The following is a 23,848-nucleotide window of genomic DNA, read 5'->3' as shown; positions in this document are numbered from 1 at the left end:
GTATTGAGGACAATATCCTTAGAAAAATGTGCAACAATGTATTCATCCAAATACAACTGGTCTCATATGTTTAACAACGAGTTTCGAGTAGGCTATTGTATCTCTTTAAAAAGGAAAAGTTCCCACCCAGTAAGTCAGATAGACTCCTCCCCGAATGCGTGAAGCTGTGCAGGAAAGATAATAGTGGAAATAGGGCGGCGAGGGAGTGGGATTGTACGCAGGCGAAGGCATGAGTGATTTCACAACTTGAGTGCTTGCACCATGACATAAACAGTAGCGGCGTTTGGTTACAAGCTTTGGGAACGCTGTTGTGAAGCCTTCTATGAAAATGCCATCAGTGTCAATTTAAAGCAGGAGGACTTTATGGATTTTGAACGCAGCCTTGGAGTTAACTTAGAGAACTATGCAGCCTCCCCTGCGGAAGCATGATCGTGTGTCGTCAACTGTTTTGTTTCGAGGGACTTGTTTTGGCAACTCTGGGCACGGGTCTTCTAGTGTGTCGTGACTTAACAGCATGGCTGTCATTGTACGATGTTGATTGTATGGCGGTCACGGACTGAAATAAGCATTTCATGCTGAACGTGGAAATGTGTTCGAAATGACGTGCGCAGGTATGTCTGTGAAACCTTAAAAATCATGCTGAACGATTGTTATCCGACGCACAGGCATCACAAAATGTCACTGGGTTAGAATGCGTATCGCAGAAGCCTCATCAACACCGTAGTGTGTTAAAGCTATTGCCGTCTGTAGCCTACACTGGTGTTCAGCGTCAACAGGATTTGCTCGTTCATCAAACGTGAACAAGATGAATCCAGATTTAGAGGGTGTCTCTCTCTCGGTGCCCTCTCGGAGTGCCTCCGTGGAAACTAATGACATCAGCGGGGGCCTCTTGAAACCCTACGATGAAAGTGGCTCCAGCGGTGGCACCGTCCTTCCCGCTGCCGGGACTTTCTGGCAGGACCCCAACGCTCCGGTGAGCGTGAGCCCTACCGTCCTGACTTGCACGGGGGACGGCGGCGGACTGATGTCAACGGGGAAAAGCAAAAGCAGACCCCTCACAGTTGCCTATGTGATCAATACAGAACTGAATCAGCCCTACACGGCCGAGAGCATGGCCCTCCAGTGCCTGAAAGCAGCGTGCGACATTGTTGGTTGCAAACTGGAAATTGTGCATTTTGGGCAACTTGACTTTGGAGAGACCTCAGTGCTTGATCAGTTTTATAATGCAGGTAAGAAGTAGAGCAGGTGTATCATCTCTCATCGCCTTTACAGGATACCTGTATGCTCTTCTGGTAATCATTGGTTGCACTTGCTGTTTTATTCAAATCATGATACAAGAAACATCCAAAGGCAAACCAATCTCCTGATGAAGTTGTTAGATTTTAGGTACATCAGAGCTCCTTCAGGAGGATTAGCTTGCTTGATACAATACAATACACTCCTGGAAATGACAAGCAACTCTGTCTGCTGCATATTCGCGAGGCTGCACTGTATTGCTTACCTACACTGTGTTACTAACCTACTCTTCATAGCTCCACGACACACACACGGACATGTACGCCATACTGGAATCTCTAAAATAGTGGAACTTCTCCCAGCAGGTTGTCTAATCTATTCCATGAGCCCATGGGATATCACTTTTTCCTGCCATTATGGGCTTGGGGTAAAGCATCACGGAGAGCGTCATGGTTTGCTCCACTCTTCCTTTTTTTTTCTTGGGGGGAGTTTGGTTGAGCTTGGACTTTCCACTCAGTTGTTCTGGGGAACACGCGATGGTGCCACACCTCCCCGGTCTCTCCTCAGATGTCTCTCATTTCACATGTAATCCCTGTGGAAAGAGAGCCAAGCTGTCTGTCTGGTTCGTAATTAAACACAGTGACAAAAGAGGCTTTTTTCCACCATCAGGGATTACGCAGTCGCCCAGGGGGAAGGTGTCTATGAGAGGTTTTGACCCATAGCGTTGGTTGCTGTCTGCTTTGTTTGTTGTTTGTTTACCTCTGAGGGTGCTGAGTTTATGGTGAGGTTTTGGGGTATTGCAGGACACCCCCCACTCCCCCTTCATACAGGTTTAAAGACGCCTGCAGGACACCACCCACTCCCCCTTCCTGCAGGCGTCTTTAAACCTGTATGGAACCTTTTGAAGTGAAGCTCATCAAATCAACTAATAGCTCATGTTTCACCAGTTGCTCTGGTTCTTGCACCCTCTAGTTTGCAGGTGTGTTTTGGTGTCTGTTCTCCACACTGTTAACTATAATAGCTTCCAGTTGCCCAGGCTTTACCCAGAATAATGCAGCCTCAGTCAGTATACTGGCCAGGAGAGGGCTGTTGCTTGTCAATAGGTTGACAATAGGTTGTATAAACAGTTGTATAAACCTGTCAGCTTGGAACTTTTCCACAGACTCCGCACTGAGTTGCTCTACGATGATATCAAACAACGCTGTAGGTCACTTCAGGAGACTTCAGAACACAGCCTCTCACACACCCACACACACGTTTCTCACACAGTTAGAGATATGCCCCAGTCTCCCTCTGACTGTCTCTCTCTCCGTCACTATCTACTTCCCCCTCTTCTTTCTTTTGCTACACACATGCACTCACACACACACACACACACACACACACACACACGAACACACACACACACACACACATGCACACACACACACTTGAGAGAAAGATGCTTTCACTGAAGTGTATTTTTTGTGTTTTGGGGGTGGGGTGGGGTAGGGTAGGGTGGGGTTGTAAGTCTTATCAAGATGGACGGACATTGAGTAAGATGCCTGAAGCTCCTTCTCCCTTATTTGGCTAAATTGTGTGTTAAATCCCCTCCCAGTCTTCTGAGAGTACCTCTGAGGACATTTCTAAGAACTGCTTCCACCCCCACAACAACGCTGTTGGTAATCCTTAGAAAGACGAAGGAAATCACCAAATGTGCAAGGCCAGGTACATTCTCTCCAAGTCAGCCCACTTGATCACATGGCACAAGAATTTCTGGAAATGTCTGGTCTCGCATTTCACTGTGTGGGGAAGATAATACCCCTCAGCGTGTGATGTCTATGAAAATAGTGTGTGCCTGCGTGCGTGTGTGACTGCGTGTGTGGAGTGTGCGTGTGTGTGGACTGTGTGTGTGCGTGCAGGTATGTGTTTGTGGAGTGTTATTGGTGCAAACTTGTAAGGGAGAGAGAGAGCTTCAGTAGAAATGCTGCTTCAGCAGAGAAAGGAAGAATATGTGTCCTGAGCTCATATTTCAAAGCAAGGCCTCTCAGGTCGTGTGCTTGATTCGTCGCAAGGATTGAAAGTATGCATGGGGATAAAAACACTTAACTGGTACTACATTTGTCACGTTAGGTAAATGTGTCTGCTGAGAGAAGCAGTGTGAATGTAGAAGAACAGGTGAGCACTCCCAAGGCTCAGATATCATTGTGAAGCACTGAGATTTGTGAGGCCAACCAGTATGTCTTACACGGTTTGTATTTAGAAAGAAAGAAATGAAAGAACAAAAAAGACAGAACAATTGCACTGTAGTCGACACCCAGTTTCACAGGCTGGGCAAGTATTGGTCACATGGCCTTAGTAGACACTGGCCAGAGGGCATTGGAAAAGTTTAGTTTTTTAGTTTGACCAACCTCTTGCTTCAGTGGACTACAGGCAGAGGAGGCAGCTTGACTGAAAGAATATGTGTCATAGGGAAAGAATGCAGCCGTTTTATCACTGGTTAATTATTATTGTAGTTTCAATTGAATTTGGGTGAACAGGAAGAGTTGGGCCACCCCTTGTCTATTGTTAAAAGGACTGCCAGTGAATGTCAGCCAGTTTACACAGACCAATGAACCAGTGGAAACTGTATTATGTTTTGACTTTGGTGAAAATGTTCCGTTATCACTAGTTCCTGATGCGATGCAAGGAAGGAAGAACCTGTTCACATATTGCATGACATCCTTTGGGTAAGACACACTACATTACACCCCTGGGCCCATGCAGACCTGGCCATGTTCAGGACAAGCATGTAGTTCCAAAAGAGTTGCCTCAAAAGAACTTTAAAGAAAAATCAATAATGCCCATTCATGAGCAGAGGAGGTGCCCACATTCATATCTGCTGTTGGGTTCAGGCAACCCTCCACCCTCTTCCTTCTCATTCAGACTGGCCAGCCTCACTGACACTGACACAGGCCTGACACTGTTACTCCTCCACTTCTGTCATTGGGCCCAAGCCATTATGTAACCTCAGCTCTGCACTCAGTGTATAGGCCTCTCTCCACAACAAGGCTGTTGTTGTTTTTTGTTTTTCTTTATTTTTCCTTGGTACGGGGTGGGTGGTTGGGGAAAGGGGGGTATAACTCTTCAGGATAAGAATTCCAGCACAAGTCCCAGCATGCTCTCTGGTCTGTTAAGGGCTGTAGCCTCCAGTGGCGCAGTCCTCCTCTGCCGCTCCCTCTGCTTGCTTAGTTGTTTACCTGTCATCTTGTTCTCCCTAGCAGACCTGTGTGGCTTATGGAGCATTAGGTCAGTGGGAATTGGATCACGGTAGCAGGGTGTCTCCGAGGTCTTAAGCACTGTGTTCTCAAGGCGAGGGAAATCCTGAGAGCTGGCAGTGAGCGGGCAAGACCGATGGCAGCCAATGGTAGAGTGATTTGGCTGATGGAACAGCATCCTCCTCTAGACAGTTTATCCTGCTCTTAATGGATGCCTGCGGAGAGTGGGGGATCGTGTACAGGGATTTCTGTGGCCTCTGGCCAAATACTGAACCTTAAAGAGCCAAATACAGAAATCTAGTTAACATATTTGAGCTAAATGTGGAAGTAAATCTAGACATGTAGCCAAAATATCATGTTATAGGCAACAAAATTTCATATACAGGAAATAGATGTTACAGGAATGTTTTTAAAATGTTTTGCTGAATGTTTACAAACGGCCATATGTATATTCTGCAAACAGCAAGTTTCTTTGTTGCTTCTAAACTACCTGGGCTTTGCAATTAGGAATAAACAGCACTCTCACAAGCTAGTTTCTCAGAGTCCCTGTTGTCCTCCCACGAGAAGAAGTGCATTTACAGTACAATGGGTTTTATTTAGACGGTGCGTTCAAGTTGCCATTGTTCTGTATAGTTTGAGACTTTTGTCTAGACGCTTATTTTTAGAGAGTGATGATGAGAGCTTCCTCCTATACAGTAACTCCCAGAATTGTTTAACGAGAACCTCAGTGAACCTAAATCTCCCTCTCGACGGGCTGGTACAAACAACGGGCTGTTCTGAGATGGTGAACCTGGTACGTGAGAACTGTTTAATTGCTTCCCAGAATTGGAGACATACCAGAACTAACTTTTTTTTGCTTTTGCATACAATGGCCCTCGCTGCTCATTATGCAAGTAAAACAATTATTCCAGAAAATTCTATTGAGTTGAGGAGTTTGACTGCACGAAACAGATAAAGTTGTACAGGCATTTCTCTGTGTTAGAAAAGAAAAACATATAAAAAAATGAATAAAAAAAACCCTGTCTCTTGCATTCGTGGAAAACAGAGTCTTGGAAATAGCCTCTGTTAATGGAATGCTTCCATTGGGCAGGAAAAGAAGTCCAGTCCCAGATGCCACTCGCTCCACAGCGCTGTGAGGATGCACATCCTATCTGTGTCTTCTCAGGATTATTGTGATATAAATGTGTGTGTGTGTGTGTGTGTGTGTGTGTGTGTCTGTGTCTGTGTCTGTGTGGTGTATGCTGCTGTGCAGCGATTAACTATGTGTGTGTGTGTCTAACTTCTGCTTATTGGCCTATTTTCAAAAGGCTCATTAAGGGCTTATCTCATAGTGTATGATAGGCGGCATGTAGAGCAGAGCCGTTGGCTCTAAATGAAAAGGATGGTTCACCATGAGGGTGTTAGCACCTAGCGTTGGTCAGGAGCCTACAGACATGGCAGCCACACAGCACCTTGACCTACTGTGGTCTGTACAAAAAACCTAACCCAAGTCTAACCAGGCCTGCTGTATGGCAGCCAGTACAGTACTGCGTGTGGTCTGAGGGTTTGAAAAGGAAATCAGATCATCTGTCTGTCTAGGCGCAAGATAAAAGCGAACACTGTGGTTTTTTTTTCTTTTTTCTTTTCTTTTTTTACTTGCACTATTTCGGGTTTTTTCCACAGTGTATGGAGAGACCCAAACAACTTGCATCATCACAAGCGGTCTGTCATGTGTTCTCACGAGCGTTTACATTACAACTGCACTATGACCATGTGTGCTCACGAGCGTTTACATTACAACTGCACTATGACCATGTGTGCTCACGAGCGTTTACATTACAACGGCACTATGACCATGTCTGTGTTAAAAACTGAACATTGTTCAGAGATTACTGGTTGATCACTGGCCCTTTTTTACAAGTGCAAGTGTACAGTGGCCAAGAAGAGCCAAACTGAAGTGAATGGAGTTTGTGCCGGTAAACCACGGTTAAACCCTTCTCACAGGAATAACAAACCGGGCCAACTGGCTACAATGGTTTCCACAAATGAACATTGACATCGATTGATGAGAATGCCATAACCTCTCGCTCATTTAGCCTACAAAAGATGCACTCCTCTTGGCCCCTGCCATCTTTGTTTTGTTTTTCAATGATGCCGGACTTTTGTATTCTACTTTCCATGGAAAGAAGGTGGCCTGAGGACAGGGCCGCTGTGAGCCGAGGAAAGCCTTTCTTCAGTTCCTTACTTTTAGACGCACTAGGGCTCCCCGAACATGGCCATACTATTCTTTGAACGTTCATTCTTCTGCTCAGTTGTTTCTCTCTATCTCTCTCTCTCTCTCTCTCCCCCCCCCCCTCTCTCTCTTTCTCTCTATCTATCTCTATAGTTGTACTATAACATTGGCTGCAGAGCATGCAGGAATTTGGGGTAGGTGCAGTCCAGGGGGAGTCCATTGATAAAGATGTTGTGAATAAAGGTTTTGTGTGTAGTTAGTCAGGCCACCAGTAAGCTCTTGGGGGTAAGGTGTGTGTGTGTGTGTGTGTGTGTGTGTGTGTGTGTGTGTGTGTGTGTGTGTGTGTGTGTGTGTGTGTGTGTGTGTGTGTGTGTGTGTGTGTGTGTGTGTGTGTGTGTGTGTGTGTGTGTGTGTGTGTGTGTGTGTGTGTGTGTGTGTGTGTGTGTGCGCGCGCGTGTGCGTGTGTGTGTGTAAAGTAAGATGGATTATAAAAGCAATCAGAAATGCCCCTGTTTCACATGGGACTTTTTTCAATATTCTCAAATAGGATTTGGTCTGGGAGCGCAGGTTGGATTTAGCCTCATCGGAGTGGGCTCTAAACTGTGGGCTGTAAATAGAAGTAGGAACACTTCAGCAGTTCCCTGTGCGATGGCGTTGATTCCAGGGACGGCGTTTTTGGAGTAGAAATTCAATTCAATTCCATAGATATAAACTTGCGCCGCTGCAAGCCAACTATGCGTGTTCTTGAATGACTTTGTGACTGTCATTGTTCAAGTTCAAGTTCAAGTTCAAGTTCAAGTTAATTATTATCATATACTCATAAACAGCATTTATCAGTAATGAAATTCTTTGTGCTCAATGTCTGTTAGACTTGGAGAATAAATAAATGAAATACTGGAGAAGGGAGAAAAAGGGTAGAAAAAAGAGAAAAACAATTGTAGTGCAAAAAGATATTTCAAGGACAGTTCAGCATCCTGATGGCATGTGGGTAAAAACTATCCCTGCATCTGCTGGTACGGGACCTTATGCTCTTGTATCGCCTTCCAGAAGGCAGGAGGGAGAAAAGACTGTGGCAGGGATGACTAGGGTCAGAAATGATCCGCTTGGCCTTCCTCCTGCAGAGCTGGCTGTAAAGGTCCTGAATGGATGGTAATACAGTCCTTGTAATACGCATTGTGGGCAGCTTTCAAGCCGGGAACATCCACCAATTCACATAGACGACACACTCTTTTTAGTGCCTGTTGCCATCTGTTATGTGGTACTTAACTGGCTTTTTGTATAAATGTCGTCGGAAGTGGGGATCCATGAGAACATTTTTTACGATTCCGGCGGTCAATTTTGTACATCCTGGGCTGATGTAGCTAGCCTAGCATAGCTAGCCTAGCATTGGCCATCGGAATTGGGAGTGGCACATCATCACTCTCTCTTGCTGACAGGCTCATGTCTTCATACCCTTCCTCTCAATCTCGGCAGTCTGCCTTCGCTTGTACAGCACAGGAATGCGGCTGAAGTTCAAAGCACTCTCTCTCTTTCACTCTATCTTTAATTCTCATTCAGTCTTTCTTTCTCTCTCGCTCGCTCATTCACACACACACACACACTTTATCCCTCTCTTTGCACTCTCACATAGTTTTTCTCTCTCCCTCACACAGCAGATGTGAAGGCACGACTCGCTCGCTCTGCCTCGCCCTCGCCTTCTCATTAGAACGGCTCTGCTCAGTGCACTTTGAGCACTGACAAGTGAGAAAGCGCCAAAGCTGCACTCGATGAGAGAGAGAGAGAGAGAGAGAGAGACTTTGCTATCAACAACAATCACGCTCCAGGCATTCATTCGTGCTCTCGTTCTTTTCTCAGTTGTTTCTCGTGTTCTTCTCATTTCCTTTGACGGGCAGAGAGCATTGTTTCCCACGGCGGGACAGTGAGTTCGTTGTTAATTGAGGATGCTCTCAGAACCGTCAGGAGTAAACCCTCCCTCCGGCGCACACAGCTGTGGAGTGTCTGGGTTGCTCTTACTGTGAGCAACACAAGTGGATTACTAGGCCATGCTGTCAGCACGTCTGAGTAAAAGGGAGGACATCCCCCCTCTGATTTGTGTGTAACTGTGCTAAAGCCGCTCTCTCAGCATTTTTCACCCCCCACCGCCTTAATAAATAAACTTTTGCACTAGCTAGCACAAGACCACACCCGGCCCATTCCTAGACGAGGGATACAGTTGCCTGCAGGATGCAGATGCTTCAACTTGACAGGCCCCCTGAAAAACACACACCCTCTGTTCTTTTAAGTCTTTCACTGCTCAACACCAGGCCAGTCCACCTGTCCATCCAGGGCCTCGTGATGATGATGATGATGATGTGTTCAGCAGTGCAGGGAGAACCCAGAACCTCGTACCTCTGTGGCTCCCCAAAACCAGGCCTGGGAAACATCTGAGAAAGCACAAATGCATGTTGTTATGAATCATCTCCCTAATCCATCTATCTAAAAGTCTTATCCTTATCAAAGCCCCAGTGAGGTACATGACAACCCACTATCAGCCTCTGCTTACAAGACATAGTGGTTCCTTTATTTATTTATTTTAGATGCATTATGATGAGGACCTGTCTTGTTTGGGCCTCTCTGCATCTCTCACTCTCCCTCATCTCCTCAGCTTCAGTCTGTTCTAGATCCCTTTGAAACTGCTGGTGATAAATTATACTGCAGAGAGACAGACAGACACAGAGAGAGAGATATCAGCAGCAGCCCTATTTTGCAAACCACTTCCTGATGGCATTTAGGTGTTTTGGCAGAGGGGGATGTTGCACAGTGCAGTGGGGACTGGCCCCATAACCCCAAAGGGTAATCAGAAGCTGAAATAATTTCGTTGAAATTTAATTTGATTGGGTTGGCGTGGGGGGGGGGGGTGCGTGTGTGTGCGGGTGTGTGTGTGCCTGAGTGAGACAAAAAGGAGAGGGAGAGAAGCTGGGGCTTACTGGTTTGGCTGGCAGAAAGAGAGACTTTGCATATTGAGTTTGTTAGGGGTCAAAAGTAAACACAACATTAGCCCTGGGTTTCATGACCGGAGCAGACCCTGCTGTCCTCTCTCCCAATGGTGTCCCACATGTTGTGTTTTTCTGTGTTTGCTTGTGTCATGTTGAACAATGAAATCTATAAACGGTTTATTTGTCTTATTTTGGAACTGTTTCAGCAGGTATATATCTAAGCTGTTTCTAGCTCCATTATGGCAAGACTGTAGATCAAATGTTAAATATCTACGTATGGTATTTATGAAAATGATTCATGCATTACTATTTCCCTTTGTGTGGTATCTTTTGGATGAGGAATTCTGTTTGCTTTCTTAATAACAACACATTAGCAATGAAAGCAATTCAGTTCAACTCTATTTTATTTATATAGCGCCAAAACAATAAGATTGTCTGTCTCAAGGCGCAAAGCAGATTAAGTCTCAAGCTAACTAATTAGGCATTGTGCTAAATTTCCTAAACGCACACAGTCACAAACACAAACACTCCTACAACCTGTTGCAATACACTTGAATCATGCACCAGAAATGGCTATTTAGCACTTAGCTACTTTGATTCTTTGTCAGGTTTCTGTTAGTGCCCCTATGCTCTCAGGCACAGATAAACATTGAAGATGAGTGGTTCATGGTTAAAGGCGTAGTCCTTGATTATAATAACGATAACATCATTGCATTCTTTCATTGCATTCAGTGAAATTCTCCTCACATTCCTCTTGCTGTCCGTCCAGTGTCTGTGCTTAGACCGAGCTATATTCCACTGTTCCTACTATTCCAGCCAATCGGCACGTTGCCTCAGAAGCTCGGAAGCTCGAGTTGTAATTTGATCAGTTAATTTGCTTGACCTTAAACATCAACAACCTTTCACTAGAAAGCACCTTTTAAATGTGTTGTTTTAGTTGTAACAGACAAACATAATGCAGAAAGCACCTTTACATGTGTTGTTTTAGTTGTTTTAGTTGTAACAGACATTATAATGCATTATTGGTTCTTATAACGCACAGATTTTGCTGTGGTGGAGATGACTGATGCCTTCCGCCAACCCTCCCTCTTCTACCACTTGGGCGTGAGGGAGAGCTTCAGCATGGCCAACAACATCATCCTCTACCGCGACACAAACTGTGATTCGCTGCAGTCGCTGCAGGTACAGTTACAAACCAATAACATGATCCCTGATTGCGTGGGTTTTGGGCATTGGTGTTGGTCTGGCATTATTGGCATAGATTGTTTAATAGTAAGTTATGTGTAAGACTGTTGATAAATAGGTGTATAATATCCCTCCAGTTGCTCAGCAGAACATAATACTAGTTATTTCAGCGTCATGTTTTCGAATCACTGAAGTGGTAAAATGAAACGTAGCATGGAATCAGCATCACAATGGAGAGGTTCAGGATAAATCTGTCTGTTCTGCTGCTGTTTTGAGGCCCTGAGGTGAACCATTTTAAATGATGTGTTATTGCTTTGGTGTTCTATTTGTGCACTGTCAGGTCAATTATCCTCTGATTCTAAAACAGCTAAAAAAGCATCCATCCCAGTGCCTTTAAAAGGGTTTCCTGTTTCCTGTTTGGCTGTTTCAAACCCTAGAGCACTAATGTACCAAACCCCATGTGCTCCTCCCACAGTTGCTCGGGGCACTTTTCTAAAAAAAAAACCCCACAAGTGTTTTAATGGTGCCCGCACAGATTCCACACCACTTCAGATCGTTACAGGAACCCCAGCTGTTTTATAATAAACGACTGTACCCAGACACCAGCAGAAACGCGCAGATGAATTGATCATGGCGCTGCCCCTCTCCAGTAAGAGCTGCTGTGAATTCAAAGGCGAACAACACTGGACGGGGATCTGTAGAACAAGCTGCGTTACCGTGTACACATCATCAGTTCTGTGTATGACCGTGCCTGTGTCTCTTTTAGCCAGAAACACAGTTGCTTTTACCAACCCCTGGGCCCACTGTCTGTGCTGCGTAAACAAGGCTGCAACCTTTTGCCTGCATGTGAGAGAGTGATATACGTGGATAGGTAGAGAAAGAGAGAAAGAGAGACTGACATCCAGGGTCATCCCCTATAGCGGTGACATATGTGACTCTGAAACAACAGCAGAGCGGGGGTTAAACGGTTTCCGTCACAAACAGTATTTAGAATAATACGGTATTGAAATAAAGCCAAACGTGCACACGCATGCATACCTGCACACGCATGCAAACGTGCACAGAGAAGGCTGCATGAGTGAGAGTGAAGCAGTGGGCAGTGGATGGAGGCAGCAATGCAGACAGTTAAATCCAGCAGTTATGTAATGATGTACTAATCTCTTTTCAAAGCATTTTTTATTTGATCCTTAAGTACTAGAAATGCACAGCATGCAATGCACATGTTCTGACGACATAGCGTCGTGCGTAGTTTAGCCATAACTGATCACACATGCTTCTGAATCCCACAAATGCTTTAAGTAACATCTCAAGCCATACACAGAATCCCAAGCTCCCAAGCTTTTGAGTGCATTTGTTTGGCTTTACAAATGTGGCTTGACTTGCCGTGAAAATTTTATACTAATAGCAACATGTAGGTCTGTCCTGACTTCACAGAGCATGGAGATGTGTAGCATCTGATAGCCATGCTAGCAGTCAGGCTGGTCATGCATTTTTCATGACGCTCACCATGTTTTTTTCTCTGTCTTTCAGGAGATCATATGCCAAAAGAACACTGTGAGTACCCCACATTCTCTTGCTTATGTCTTTACATCTCTCTCTCTCTCTCTCTCTCTCTCTCTCTCTCTCTCTCTCTTTCTCTCTTTCTCTCTCTTATCACCACTCATTGCTTCTCAGTGACTCTGGATGTACTGATGGCTACTGTTAACAAATAACTGAATACCAAAAACAGCTCTGTTGTCACACAGTTGCAAACAGGGAAGTGAAATATAAACATTCCACGCATCCACATACCATCGCATATAGGGAAACACATGCACGTATGCACACGCACACCTATAGTGCATAGACAAACACGATCACCAAGACCGTGGGATGTGTGTGTGCAAAGGCACACATACCCACACACAGCACCTGCATGTTCACACCAAACACACACACACACACACACACACACACACACACACACACACACACACTACACAGAAGTGTGCAACAAACACCACGCAGTGTGCTAAGAAGGGTGTTATGTCCCGCAGTAGAGTGTTTGTTGGGGGTATCTCGCCTTAATCTAACTACGAAAGCTCACTCTCAAAGCGAACACTACATGAACACTAATGACAGGCTCAAATGAAAACCAATACAGGAAGGTATTTGATTATTATCACTTTTCCTTGGTCTGCTTGGACTACATTCACTTTTCTTTCTCTCTCTCTTTATCTCCCTCATACACACACACAGATACTCACACACACACACACAGACACAGACACACAGATACACACACACACAGATACACACACACACAGATACACACACACATACACACACACACACAGATACACACACACACACGTGGGCAGATGGGGAAGGGGTGGTGCAGCCAGGGCTTAACAGGGCTAAGTGGCTTTGTGAAGGGGAATAAGGTGGCTTTGTGCTGCAGGAAGCAGCCCGTCACCCACAAGCAAGTGGAGGCAGCTTGAGAAAGAGTGTGTGTATGTGTGTGTGTGCACAATGTGCACGTGTAGAATTTCGTTGTGTGGCATAGTATGTCTCTCTCTCTCTCTCTGTGTGCGAGCAAAGGGCCTCTCAACTCTGCACACTACTTACCTAGCAAAACTCTCAGGCATCCTGGCAGAGTATTTCTTTCTTCTGTACTTGAGAGATCAAGCCTCGGGGAGAGTGAACTGTAGCTGTCACTCCGAGCACAGGCAGTGTGCACTCCGTGCAGAAACGACTCGTGCACGACATCTCACAGACACACCTCTGCCGCACCACCACCACCACGTGCAGTTCGACCGCTTTTAGGAGCGCAGGTGACACGCTGAGCGGCTGTTGTGTGAGAGGCAGTTGCGTCTGGCGGTTTGTTGAGTGACACGCGTGATCCCACCAGTGCAACTCGTGATGGCCCGATTTAGTGTGCAACTGGTGTTAAAACAAATGTTGCACGCTTTTATGTTAGCCCCCCCCCCCCCCTCTCTCTTTCTCTCCCCCCCCCCCCCCAGAGAGGGATCTTTCATTACCCTCTAACTAATGAGGCTGCTCTGAATGCCATCTCAGTCGTCACAGGGCAGCACCTTAAAAAATGAATTCCAGTCTGATGTACAGGAGCTCGACTCACCCGGGCATGAATCACACTGCAATGAAAGGGATGGGTGAGGGGTGTGGGTGTAATGGGGGTTGGTGGGTGAGGTATATTTAGTCCAGGAGTCTGTTATTTAGGGCCATGTGTGGGTTCTTTCCGGAGGAAGTCGTACTGTATCAAACGCTGTCTCTGTCACTCGAGGGACGCCACAATGTCAGATGTCACTTCCTCCTCTGTAGTGAAAAGAGGCGGCTTATCTCTGTCTCTCACACACACACACACACACACACACACAAATATACACACAGTCACCCCATATGTATTCATGTTTTTGTTCTTTTCCTGTTTCTTCAGTTAAAGAGATATCAGTCAAGATCCCACAACAGGCCAATAACTACCTCGAGGCCATTCATAAAACCTAAGCACTCGTCACACTCAGGTGCTAGCGCCATTGTTAGCATGTATTAGCATGCTGTGCTAACACTGTTGAGAGTGTAAGGACATGGATGCCCGTGGGCGTGGAGCTAGCGCCAGTGTTAGCATGTATTAGCATGCTGTGCTAACACTGGTGAGAGTGTAAGGACATGGATGTCCGTGGGCGTGGAGCTAGCGCCCGTGTTAGCATGTATTAGCATGCTGTGCTAACACTGGTGAGAGTGTAAGGACATGGATGTCCGTGGGCGTGGAGCTGGCGCCAGTGTTAGCATGTATTTGCATGCTGTGCTATCACTGGTGAGAGTGTAAGGACATGGATGTCCTCGGGCGTGGAGCTGGGGCCCGGGCTGAATGTCCCTATCAGTACAGGTGCTCATCTCCTGCTGCCGCTGCCTACCTTCAGGCTGTGAAGCACTTTGTTTGGTTGAAAACAGACCCACGAAATACACGTGTGTGTGTGTGTGTGTGTGTGTGTGTGTGTGTGTGTGTGTGTGTGTGTGCGCGCGCGCTTGTGTATATATATATATATATATTGTTTTCTATCTGAACCCTCTATTAACACGTTACAGTGTTAGGTATTCATCTCATGCACTGTTAGAATCAGTAACCAACAGGAACAGAGAAGGTGCAAGAGAGAGAGAGAGAGAGAGAGAGAGAGAGAGAGAGAGAGAGAGAGAGAGAGAGAGAGAGAGAGAGAGAGAGAGAGAGAGAGAGAGAGAGAGAGGGTGCGGAGGGGGGTGTAAGAGACGGACAAAGGAAAAAGAACAGGAAAAGGAGAGACAATGGAAATGAGAGACAGACAGACAGACAGACAGACAGAGCTTCGGCAAACCATGATTTTGCACATTCTTGCCAAGCCTCTCTGCTCTGCCCCTGCAGCCTCTCTGTTCTCCAGTGATCTCACCCCAGAGGTAACACAACCCCCCCCCCCCCACACACACACACACTCACACTCACAGTCCCCACACCTGTTGTCAGTGCTCACTGGAAGCGGAACCTGTTCTCCCCGCCTGGTGCAAACAAGTTCCAGCAGAGACGAGTCATGTGGCGCTGGGTTGTGTCACAAGCAGCAGACTCACCTTTTCAAATGTCCTGCCCAACGCTCCGTAAAGACCAGCTCCTGGCACCGGTGCTCATTTTGAAGACACATACACCCTAAGTTTAGCTGCCTGAATGCACTGAACAGGCCAAACAGTGGAAACAGAGACCGGTTTGTTGATAAGTCATCTGGTTAGCTCGGCCTGGCAATTGTTCCTCTTTTCTAGTATTTTGTGACCAGCTGTTTGGAAGTTCACATGTGCACCAATATCTGTGCCATTTCAATGATGAATGAGATATAGCAGTAAGTCATTCCACCGCCTCAGCATGTGCCAATGGAAGATGGAGAAATACTGTACACACACACACACACACACACACACACACACACACACACACACACACACACACACACACACAGCATGTGCCAATGGAAGATGTAGAAATACTATATTACTGTAAGCCAAATGTCATCTGAGGAAATATGATTTGATCTGATATGACACGCACACACACACGCACACAGGGTGTTCTGTCACATGTTTGTCCTGCTCCTCTAAGGTACATTTCATGATCTGTCTCTGCCTATCGTGTTCACTACCACTTGAACCGCTTGCACTAGGTCACCCATTACAGTTCAGTTTCCAACTCGCTGTTCTGCCCAGTTCTACAGTTTTCCCAAATGACGACATACATGCCATCCTGTATAATACACACACACACACACACACACACACACACACACACACACACACACACACACACACACACACACACACACACACACACATCATCCTCTAATTTTTATTAAGCTTATCATCCTCTTCCCATTTTTCAATGTTACACTCTCCTCTCCTCTCCTCTCCCCTCCTCCCCTCCTCTCCTCTCCTCTACTCCCCTTCCCTCCTCCTCTCCTCTCCTCTCCTCCCCTCTCCTCCCCTCTCCTCCCACTCCCCTTTCGCAGACATGCACGGCCAACTACACGTTCATCCCGTACATGGTGACGCCGCACAACAAGGTGTACTGCTGTGAGAGCAGCCTGCTGAAGGGCCTGACGGAGCTGATGCAGCCCAACTTCGAGGCGCTGTTGGGGCCCATCTGCCTGCCCCTGGTGGACCGCCTCACCCACCTGCTCAAGATCCCGCAGGCCAACTCCTGGTAAGGAGGCTGCCCCATGAGATGCCTGAACAAAAATGAAGTCCCTTGAGAGGAAACAGTTTTATTTAGAATTCCTAAGTTGAATCATTTATGTATTATTTATTTATTTATTTTATTTATTTAAAAGCCCTGGCATGTCTTTGCATTTAATCATGAAGCATGTGGACATTTTCTCTTAAATTGTACTGTGGGCTGCAAAAATGTTTGGCTGATGGATCATCTCAAACACACCGAAGACAGAATCCCACCATCTGTCCCCGCAGCTGCTGTGCGACCCAGCCAGCCTCAAACATGCAGCGTTATCAGTGACTCTCTCCGCAGCGAAAGAGAAAATAATCCCACACCTCCACAGCAGAGGAGGACTGCTGTGTTCTGGCGGTGCTGAAAAAGCCTCGTGATTTTCTGACTTATCTAGCCAGAGCTGCACAGCTTTCTTGGACCATATCTTACTAGAACCAGCGGTCCTGCTTGTTTTCATATGATTATTAGGGGAGAGCTTGTCTCACACACACACACACACACATTCTCTCTCTTTCTGTCTCCCACTCCCTCTTCCTGTTTGGTTTCTCTGTCTCTGACCTACTCAGTACCCTTATGTCCTCCTATGTCTGTTTCACTTTGTACTTCACACCTCTCCCTACCTTTCTACTCACACCTCTCCCTACCTTTCTGCTCACACCTCTCCGATTCAGTCCTGTATCCATTCTCTCATTCTCTCACTTTCTCTGAAATGCTCAGTTTCAGAGAGGGAGGGGGGGGGGTGTTAAAGAGAGTACGTGAGAACGCTAGAGTTACAGAAGATGACAGGGACGGAGAGAGAGAGAGATAGAGGGAGTGTTAAAGAGAGTACGTGAGAACGCTAGAGTTACAGAAGATGACAGGGACGGAGAGAGAGAGAGAGCGTGAGAGGAACAGCAAGAAGTAGAGAGAGAGAGAAAGCGCGAGAGGAACAGCAAGTAGTAGAGAGAGAGAGAGAGAGGAACAGCAAGAAGTAGAGAGAGAGAGAGAGAGAGAGAGAGAGAGGAACAGCAGGAAGTAGAGATAGAGAGAGAGAGAGAGAGAGAGAGAGAGGAATGGCAAGAAGTAGAGAGAGAGGGGAACAGCAAGAAGTAGAGAGAGAGAGAGAGAGAGAGGAACGGCAAGAAGTAGAGAGAGAGAGAGAGAGAGAGAGAGAGAGAGAGGAACAGCAAGAAGTAGAGAGAGAGAGAGAGAGGAACAGCAAGAAGAGAGAGAGAGAGAGAGAGAGAGGAACAGCAAGAAGTAGAGAGAGAGAGAGAGAGAGGAACAGCAAGAAGTAGAGAGAGAGAGAGAGAGAGGAACAGCAAGAAGTAGAGAGAGAGAAAGAGGAACAGCAAGAAGTAGAGAGCACAAGAAAGAGGCAGAGAATTGTTTACATTATTGTCACTTGCCATGAAGGCACGCAATGTCCAGTATTTCCTTGCATCAAGCTTACTTTATGGAGTTCCAGGCGGGAATGCAGGAATGCTATGGATTTTTCGGGGCTTGTTTCCAGTCCATCCCAGGCTCGTTCTGCAGTGAGGCTGGCCATTAGGATCTGAAGCTAGTTCTCTGTGATGTGCTTCCTGCCCTTCTGCTGAATGGGGGAAACTCAGTACATATGGTTTCTAATTTTACTCTTTGATATATTAATTTTTTTAGTTTTCTATATTTCTGTGTTTTGAGTCCTTTTAGAGTTTTTGCCCCAATTCACTCCTGACCTCCTGCCAGTCGCACTCTCCATCTTTGCATGACTAGCATGAGTTACGACTCACACTCTCTCTCCCTCTCTCTTTCCCTCTCTCCCCTCCCTCTCCCCCCCCCCTCTCTCTCTCTCCCTCTCTCTCTTTCTTTCCCCATCTCTCTCTCTCTCACTCTCTCTCTCTCTCTCTCTCATGCACACGCTTGCTGCCAGGGAAATTTGCACTCTGGATGAACGCTCAGCAGACCTGGCAGAGAGCTCTTCTCATGAAGCACGCACTCTTAAAAAAAAAAAAAAAAAAAACACTCTCAATGAACAAAAAAATAACAAAAAACTTCAGAGAAAAGAATCTGCAGCTTGTCCTTGGCATACAAAGGACCCTTCAAGATCCCCCTCAAATCCTGTGAACATACCACGGTACTCAAATTCAAATTCAAAAGAAGCTTTATTGGCATGACCATAACGTTGTAGAGTATTGCCAAAGCATTTGGGTGGATATATAAAAGTGATTACATAAACAATACATATATAATTGATTACATAAACAATACATATATCTTTACACAGGGTACATCAGAGAACACAGTACTCTTGAGAAGGGTTTCAGACGTCACCCCTTTTTGTAGGAAGGGTGTACGGCTTTCTCTCGTTGATTTTGTTGAGAGAGCAAACACACACACACACACACACACACACACACACCGGCACCTGAAGTGTTATCAGGCCGTCTGTGCAGTGTCTTATGCAACCAGGTCAGGTGGGGTGAGATTGATAACAGTGCTTATCAAAGGTTGCTGTGAATGAAAGAATGATGAATACATTATTGAATGAATGAATGAATGCAGGGTAGAGGCTAATGGCTATCTCTTGGAATGTCTTAAGCGCAATATATGGTTGTCCGTTAACGGAGACACGGAGAGCCCTCTCCGTCGTGGCAAACCCTCTCCGAGCACCTCTCCGTGGCCTGACGTGCACCTCCCAATTTTTGTAACTATCCGTCTCCGTCAATCCGTCAATACGACGCTGTTTACCTTGTGGGTAGTAGTATGCCAACATTAGATAGCTGGCTCAGACATCTCGCAAATCCCCTCAGACATATTTTTCAGTTACAATAACGGGGTTTTTACATTGCACAGTGTCTATTTCTCTGTAACTTTCAAAAATCTAAGCAAAAAAAAGTAAAACAAACAACTTTTATGTACAAATACGACCATCTACGGAGCATCTTTTTTTTTTTTGCTTTGCAACACCCACAACCGTCGGAGAACCATAAATGAAAACGAGTCCGTCGAGGCAAATGCGCGACCACGGAGTAACGGAGTCGTAGAACTATATTTCGCCCTTTAGTCAATCAGCAGGGTTGCACAATGAGGCTAGGAAGTGTTTGACTTTGAAGGGATCAGAAATTAAGATTTAGTTTAATAAATATATTCCATAGTCAATAATTCAATATATCTCATTCCTAGTGGTAATGTTAGTGTTATTTGGAGAACGTGAGAAGTATAAAACTTCTCACGTGTATTCTGGACCTGGCCTACCTGAGGTGTGAGGGAGGCCTCATACTTCCTCCCAGACCAGAGACAGTCCATTACATTTCCTCAGCCTCATGCATAGATCTTGAGTCTTTGATCATGGCTGGGTTTCTGACACCCCTGTGGTTTTCTGTGAGCAAATGGGTCCCAGACCCGGCGACTCCCAGGAAGAGATAGGAGCCATTGGGTGACAACCCCGATGATGAAACTGGTAAAATTCCTCTATTTACTGCAGAACATGGAGCAGTGAGTTAAGGCTGTTACACCCCAGTTGAAGTCAATAGAGTTCTACTTGACTTTTATTTGAACTGCATTATAATAACCCGCTATGAATGAATGTCTGTGGCCTGTTTTGGAGTTGGAGTTGGACTTGTGAGTTTATGGTGAATGATGGTGAGCTATGTCCCAGTAAGAATTGTGCATTTAATCACTTCCCCCAGTCAATACTTCCGAGAGATGATCCTCAACGAGATTCGCAAAGCGCGGGAGCTCTACACGGGGGTGGAGCTGGCTGCAGAACTGGGGCGGATCCAACAACGATTGGACAACATGGAGTGCCTGTCATCTGACATCGTCATCAATCTGCTTCTGTCCTACCGGGACATTCAGGTATGTTCAGGAGTACGTAGGTTACTTCCTCGCGTGTTTGTCCAACACCTTCTGATAAATGTGTGCCTTTGCAAACACATTAACATGGTGACATGGTGGTGGATATACACTTGAATAGAATTGCGGAATAGAATTACTAATTTACAGTGCAACTTACAGTGCAACTTACAGTGCAATTCTCTGCAAAATTTGGAACAAATGAGCCTTTTATGAACGGTGGGACCTAATCATGTAGATGAATCTCTGACTGACTGAAAATGCCTGGGCGGTGACATCATCTCTAGGCAAAGAAAGAAGACTGCTGCTGTGCCGTGCTGCTCTCAGGCCCTGACGTGAGGGTTCCAGGCACAGCTCTCTCCAGTCTCCTCTCCTGTCCCTCAGAGCCCAGATCTCTCTCTCAGGCCCTGCTGCGCACACACACACACACACACACACACACACACACACACACACACACACACACACACACACACACACACACACACACAGCCTGCTGGGAGCCCTCGGGCTGAGCTGGTACTCCTGTCAGATCATTTGCTGCTCTCTGAATGCTTCATGGCGGTGTCAGCCCAGCGGTGTCAGCCCAGCTTCCTGGACGTGTGGCAGAGCCGCTGAACGAGGCAAGGCTAAACTGAGCAGCAACAACAAATGCTGTAGGGAGGATTAAAAAGTGATATAATCTCAGGTTTCCACATTTTGATTTTATTATATATATAGATATATATAAAGTTTTTGATTTTGATTTTATCACATTGCTCACCCCCTCAACCCCTGCCCCCTTTTGGAACATGACTTTTCCCACCAGAAGAACATTCCAGAAAAAAAAACCTGACCCAGCTGCGAGGTCTGCGACGTTGTTAAGTCTGTAATCGTTCGTCTCCTCTTCCTCCTCCTCCTCCTCCTCCCCTTTGTCTCATCCCTCAGTCATGCATTTGTCAGCGGAAGCAACAAGCGATGAGAGGGAGAGAAAGAAAGAAAGAAAGCAAAAGAGAGGGAGAGAGAAAGAGAGAGGGAGGGAGGGAGTGAAAGAGGCTGAATAATTTAGCCTGCTCAGGGAAGGTGAACTGTCGCACAGTGACCAAAACACTGATCCTGTAACTCGGTAGCGAGGGACGCTAAATAATAGAATGTGTTTGATATAAACAACAGAAGGATTTGGCTGTGATGTAACATCTCAGGGGGGGGGGGGGTTACTGAAGGAGGGGTTACTTAGGGTGGGGCAATTTCCTGTTTCATCTCTGAAGTATGCGAGTGTGTGTTTGGTGTGTGTGTGTAACACAGGATTATGAGTCCATCGTGAAGCTGGTGGAGACCCTGGAGAAGCTGCCAACCTTTGACCCAGTGGTGCACCCCCATGTGAAATTCCATTACGCCTTCGCCCTGAACCGGTAACTTGTTTGTTTATCTGTCCAACTGTCTGCACTCTCTTTGTGGGCAGACCGTACGTTTGTGTGCATTCCTGTTTGTTTACAGGTCACTGAAAGTGTGTGTGTGTGTGTGTGTGTGTGTGTGTGTGTGTGTGTGTGTGTGTGTGTGTGTGTGTGTGTGTGTGTGTGTGTGTGTGTGCATGTGTGTGTGTGCATGTGTGTGTGTGTGCAGTCTGTTTTACAGACTGTGTATGTGTACGCAGGCCTATGCAGATGTAAGTGTTGTGTAGGTGTTGATAGCTGTTTGTGTACACATGCAGTGTGTGGTCATGTGGGTGTACGTGTGTATTTCTGAAGGTGCATGAGTGTGTGTAGATATAGGCACTGTGTGTGTGTGTGTGTGTGTGTGTGTGTGTAGGGGGGGTGGTGGGGGTGTGGGTGTATGTGTGTCTGAGTGAGGTAACGTCCCTGCTTAGTTATCTGCTTCCTCTTTCATGTTAACTTTTCAGCTAATTTAAAGGACATCAAAGTGTGTTGTCCAGTAACCGCTACAGTCAAACAGCTAAGACCTCTTTCGTCAGAGACTCAAAAACTCTCTCTAAAACCCTCCCATGACTTCAAAGGGGATCCATTGGCATAGTTTTAGAAAGATTTGGTACATTTCAATGTGTGTGTGTGTGTGTGTGTGTGTGTGTGTGTGTGTGTGTGTGTGTGTGTGTGTGTGTGTGTGTGTGTGTAAGGGGGTTGCGGGTTTGAGCTGGTGTTTGAGCAGAGTGCAGAGAGTAAAGAGAGAGAGAAGATGGACAGAGAGGGACCATCCTTCTGGTAATCTCTGATTATTATCATTTTTTACCCTCTGAAAACCTGAAATGACAAAACAAAAAGCCACAGTTCTGCAGCTTTAATCCTATTAAATTGTGCAGGATTAGCGAAGGCTTGCTAGTGTGGGGCGAGTGCGGTGAGTGCTAGGTGTTTATCAAGTAATTGGGTTAATCTGATGATGAAGAGGGGCCGTGGGAAGATGAGGATACGGGGGGCCGCTGACATGGCGCACGTACGGTGGCCTCGTGCCTGGTCATGTTGACTTATATGGTTCAGTTCAGACGTATATGAGTAGATGCAGTAGGCTAGATGTATGTTGACATATATGGTTCAGTTCAGACGTATATGAGTAGATGCAGTAGGCTAGATGTATGTTGACATATATGGTTCAGTTCAGACGTATATGTGTGGATGCAGTAGGCTAGATGTATGTTGACATATATGGCTCAGTTCAGACGTATATGAGTAGATGCAGTAGGCTAGATGTGTGTTGACATATATGGTTCAGTTCAGATGTATATGAGTTCGGTGGATCTAAAGCACAGCAGGTGTCCACCTGAGGCTAGAGAGGTTTTCACTGGATGACTGTGTGTTCGCTTGGCACTTTATGATTTGTTCTTCAGCTCTCCTCTTCTTGTCACTTTTCCTTTCTTTTCCTTTCTTCTTCCTCCTCCTCCCTCATCTCATCTCTTCTCTCATATCCTTTCTCTTCTTAACTCATTTCCTCTCCTCCCTTCTCATCTGTTTTCCATTCCTCTCCTCTCATGCGCTCTCGTCTCGTCTCCTCTCCTCTCATGCGCTCTCCTCTCCTCTCCTCCTCCCCCCCCCCAGGAGGAACCTCCCGGGTGACCGGCAGAAGGCTCTGGACATCATGCTTCCCCTGGTGGAGTGTGAGGGGCAGGTGGCGTCTGATATCTACTGCATGGTGGGCCGTATCTACAAGGACATGTTCCTGGATTCACACTTCGCCGACTCCGAAAGCCGAGACAAGGGCACGCAGTGGTGAGGAAGAAAGCCCAACTCCTCTTCATCATACTTGCTCTTATCTGTCTACCAATCTACTGTGTTTTTCTATCCGTCTGTCTGTCTATCCGTCCATCTTTCCATCCATCCATCTATCCATCTATCCATCTGTTTTTCCATCATTCATTTGTCCATCATTTTCTTTCTATCAAATCTTCCTCACTCTCACTTTCTGTTTCCCCTCTATCTTTCCCGCGACCCTCTCTCTTGCTCTCTCTTTCTCTCACACACACACACAC

General features: G+C 46.1%; 1 protein-coding gene across 2 annotated transcripts in view; it reads left to right on the top strand.

Annotated features, from left to right (window-relative positions):
* The first annotated feature begins 44 nt into the window (after nucleotides 1-44).
* Nucleotides 45-23,848, top strand: part of map3k5 (mitogen-activated protein kinase kinase kinase 5) — a 54,390-nt gene continuing 30,586 nt past the window's right edge. The window contains exons 1-7 of one of the 2 annotated variants that reach the window (XM_012826656.3): nucleotides 45-1,229; nucleotides 10,702-10,841; nucleotides 12,375-12,398; nucleotides 16,364-16,557; nucleotides 20,229-20,397; nucleotides 21,679-21,785; nucleotides 23,418-23,588. In XM_012826656.3, the coding sequence (XP_012682110.1) occupies nucleotides 806-1,229; nucleotides 10,702-10,841; nucleotides 12,375-12,398; nucleotides 16,364-16,557; nucleotides 20,229-20,397; nucleotides 21,679-21,785; nucleotides 23,418-23,588 (1,229 nt within the window). In that variant the 5' untranslated portion in view covers nucleotides 45-805. The remainder of the gene's footprint in view (nucleotides 1,230-10,701; nucleotides 10,842-12,374; nucleotides 12,399-16,363; nucleotides 16,558-20,228; nucleotides 20,398-21,678; nucleotides 21,786-23,417; nucleotides 23,589-23,848) is intronic. The other variant, XM_012826655.3, reaches the window with a different exon arrangement.

This window comes from Clupea harengus, chromosome 15, assembly GCF_900700415.2.
Source record: "Clupea harengus chromosome 15, Ch_v2.0.2, whole genome shotgun sequence".
Classification (NCBI taxonomy): domain Eukaryota; kingdom Metazoa; phylum Chordata; class Actinopteri; order Clupeiformes; family Clupeidae; genus Clupea; species Clupea harengus.
This window is presented reverse-complemented; position numbering and strand designations above follow the sequence as displayed.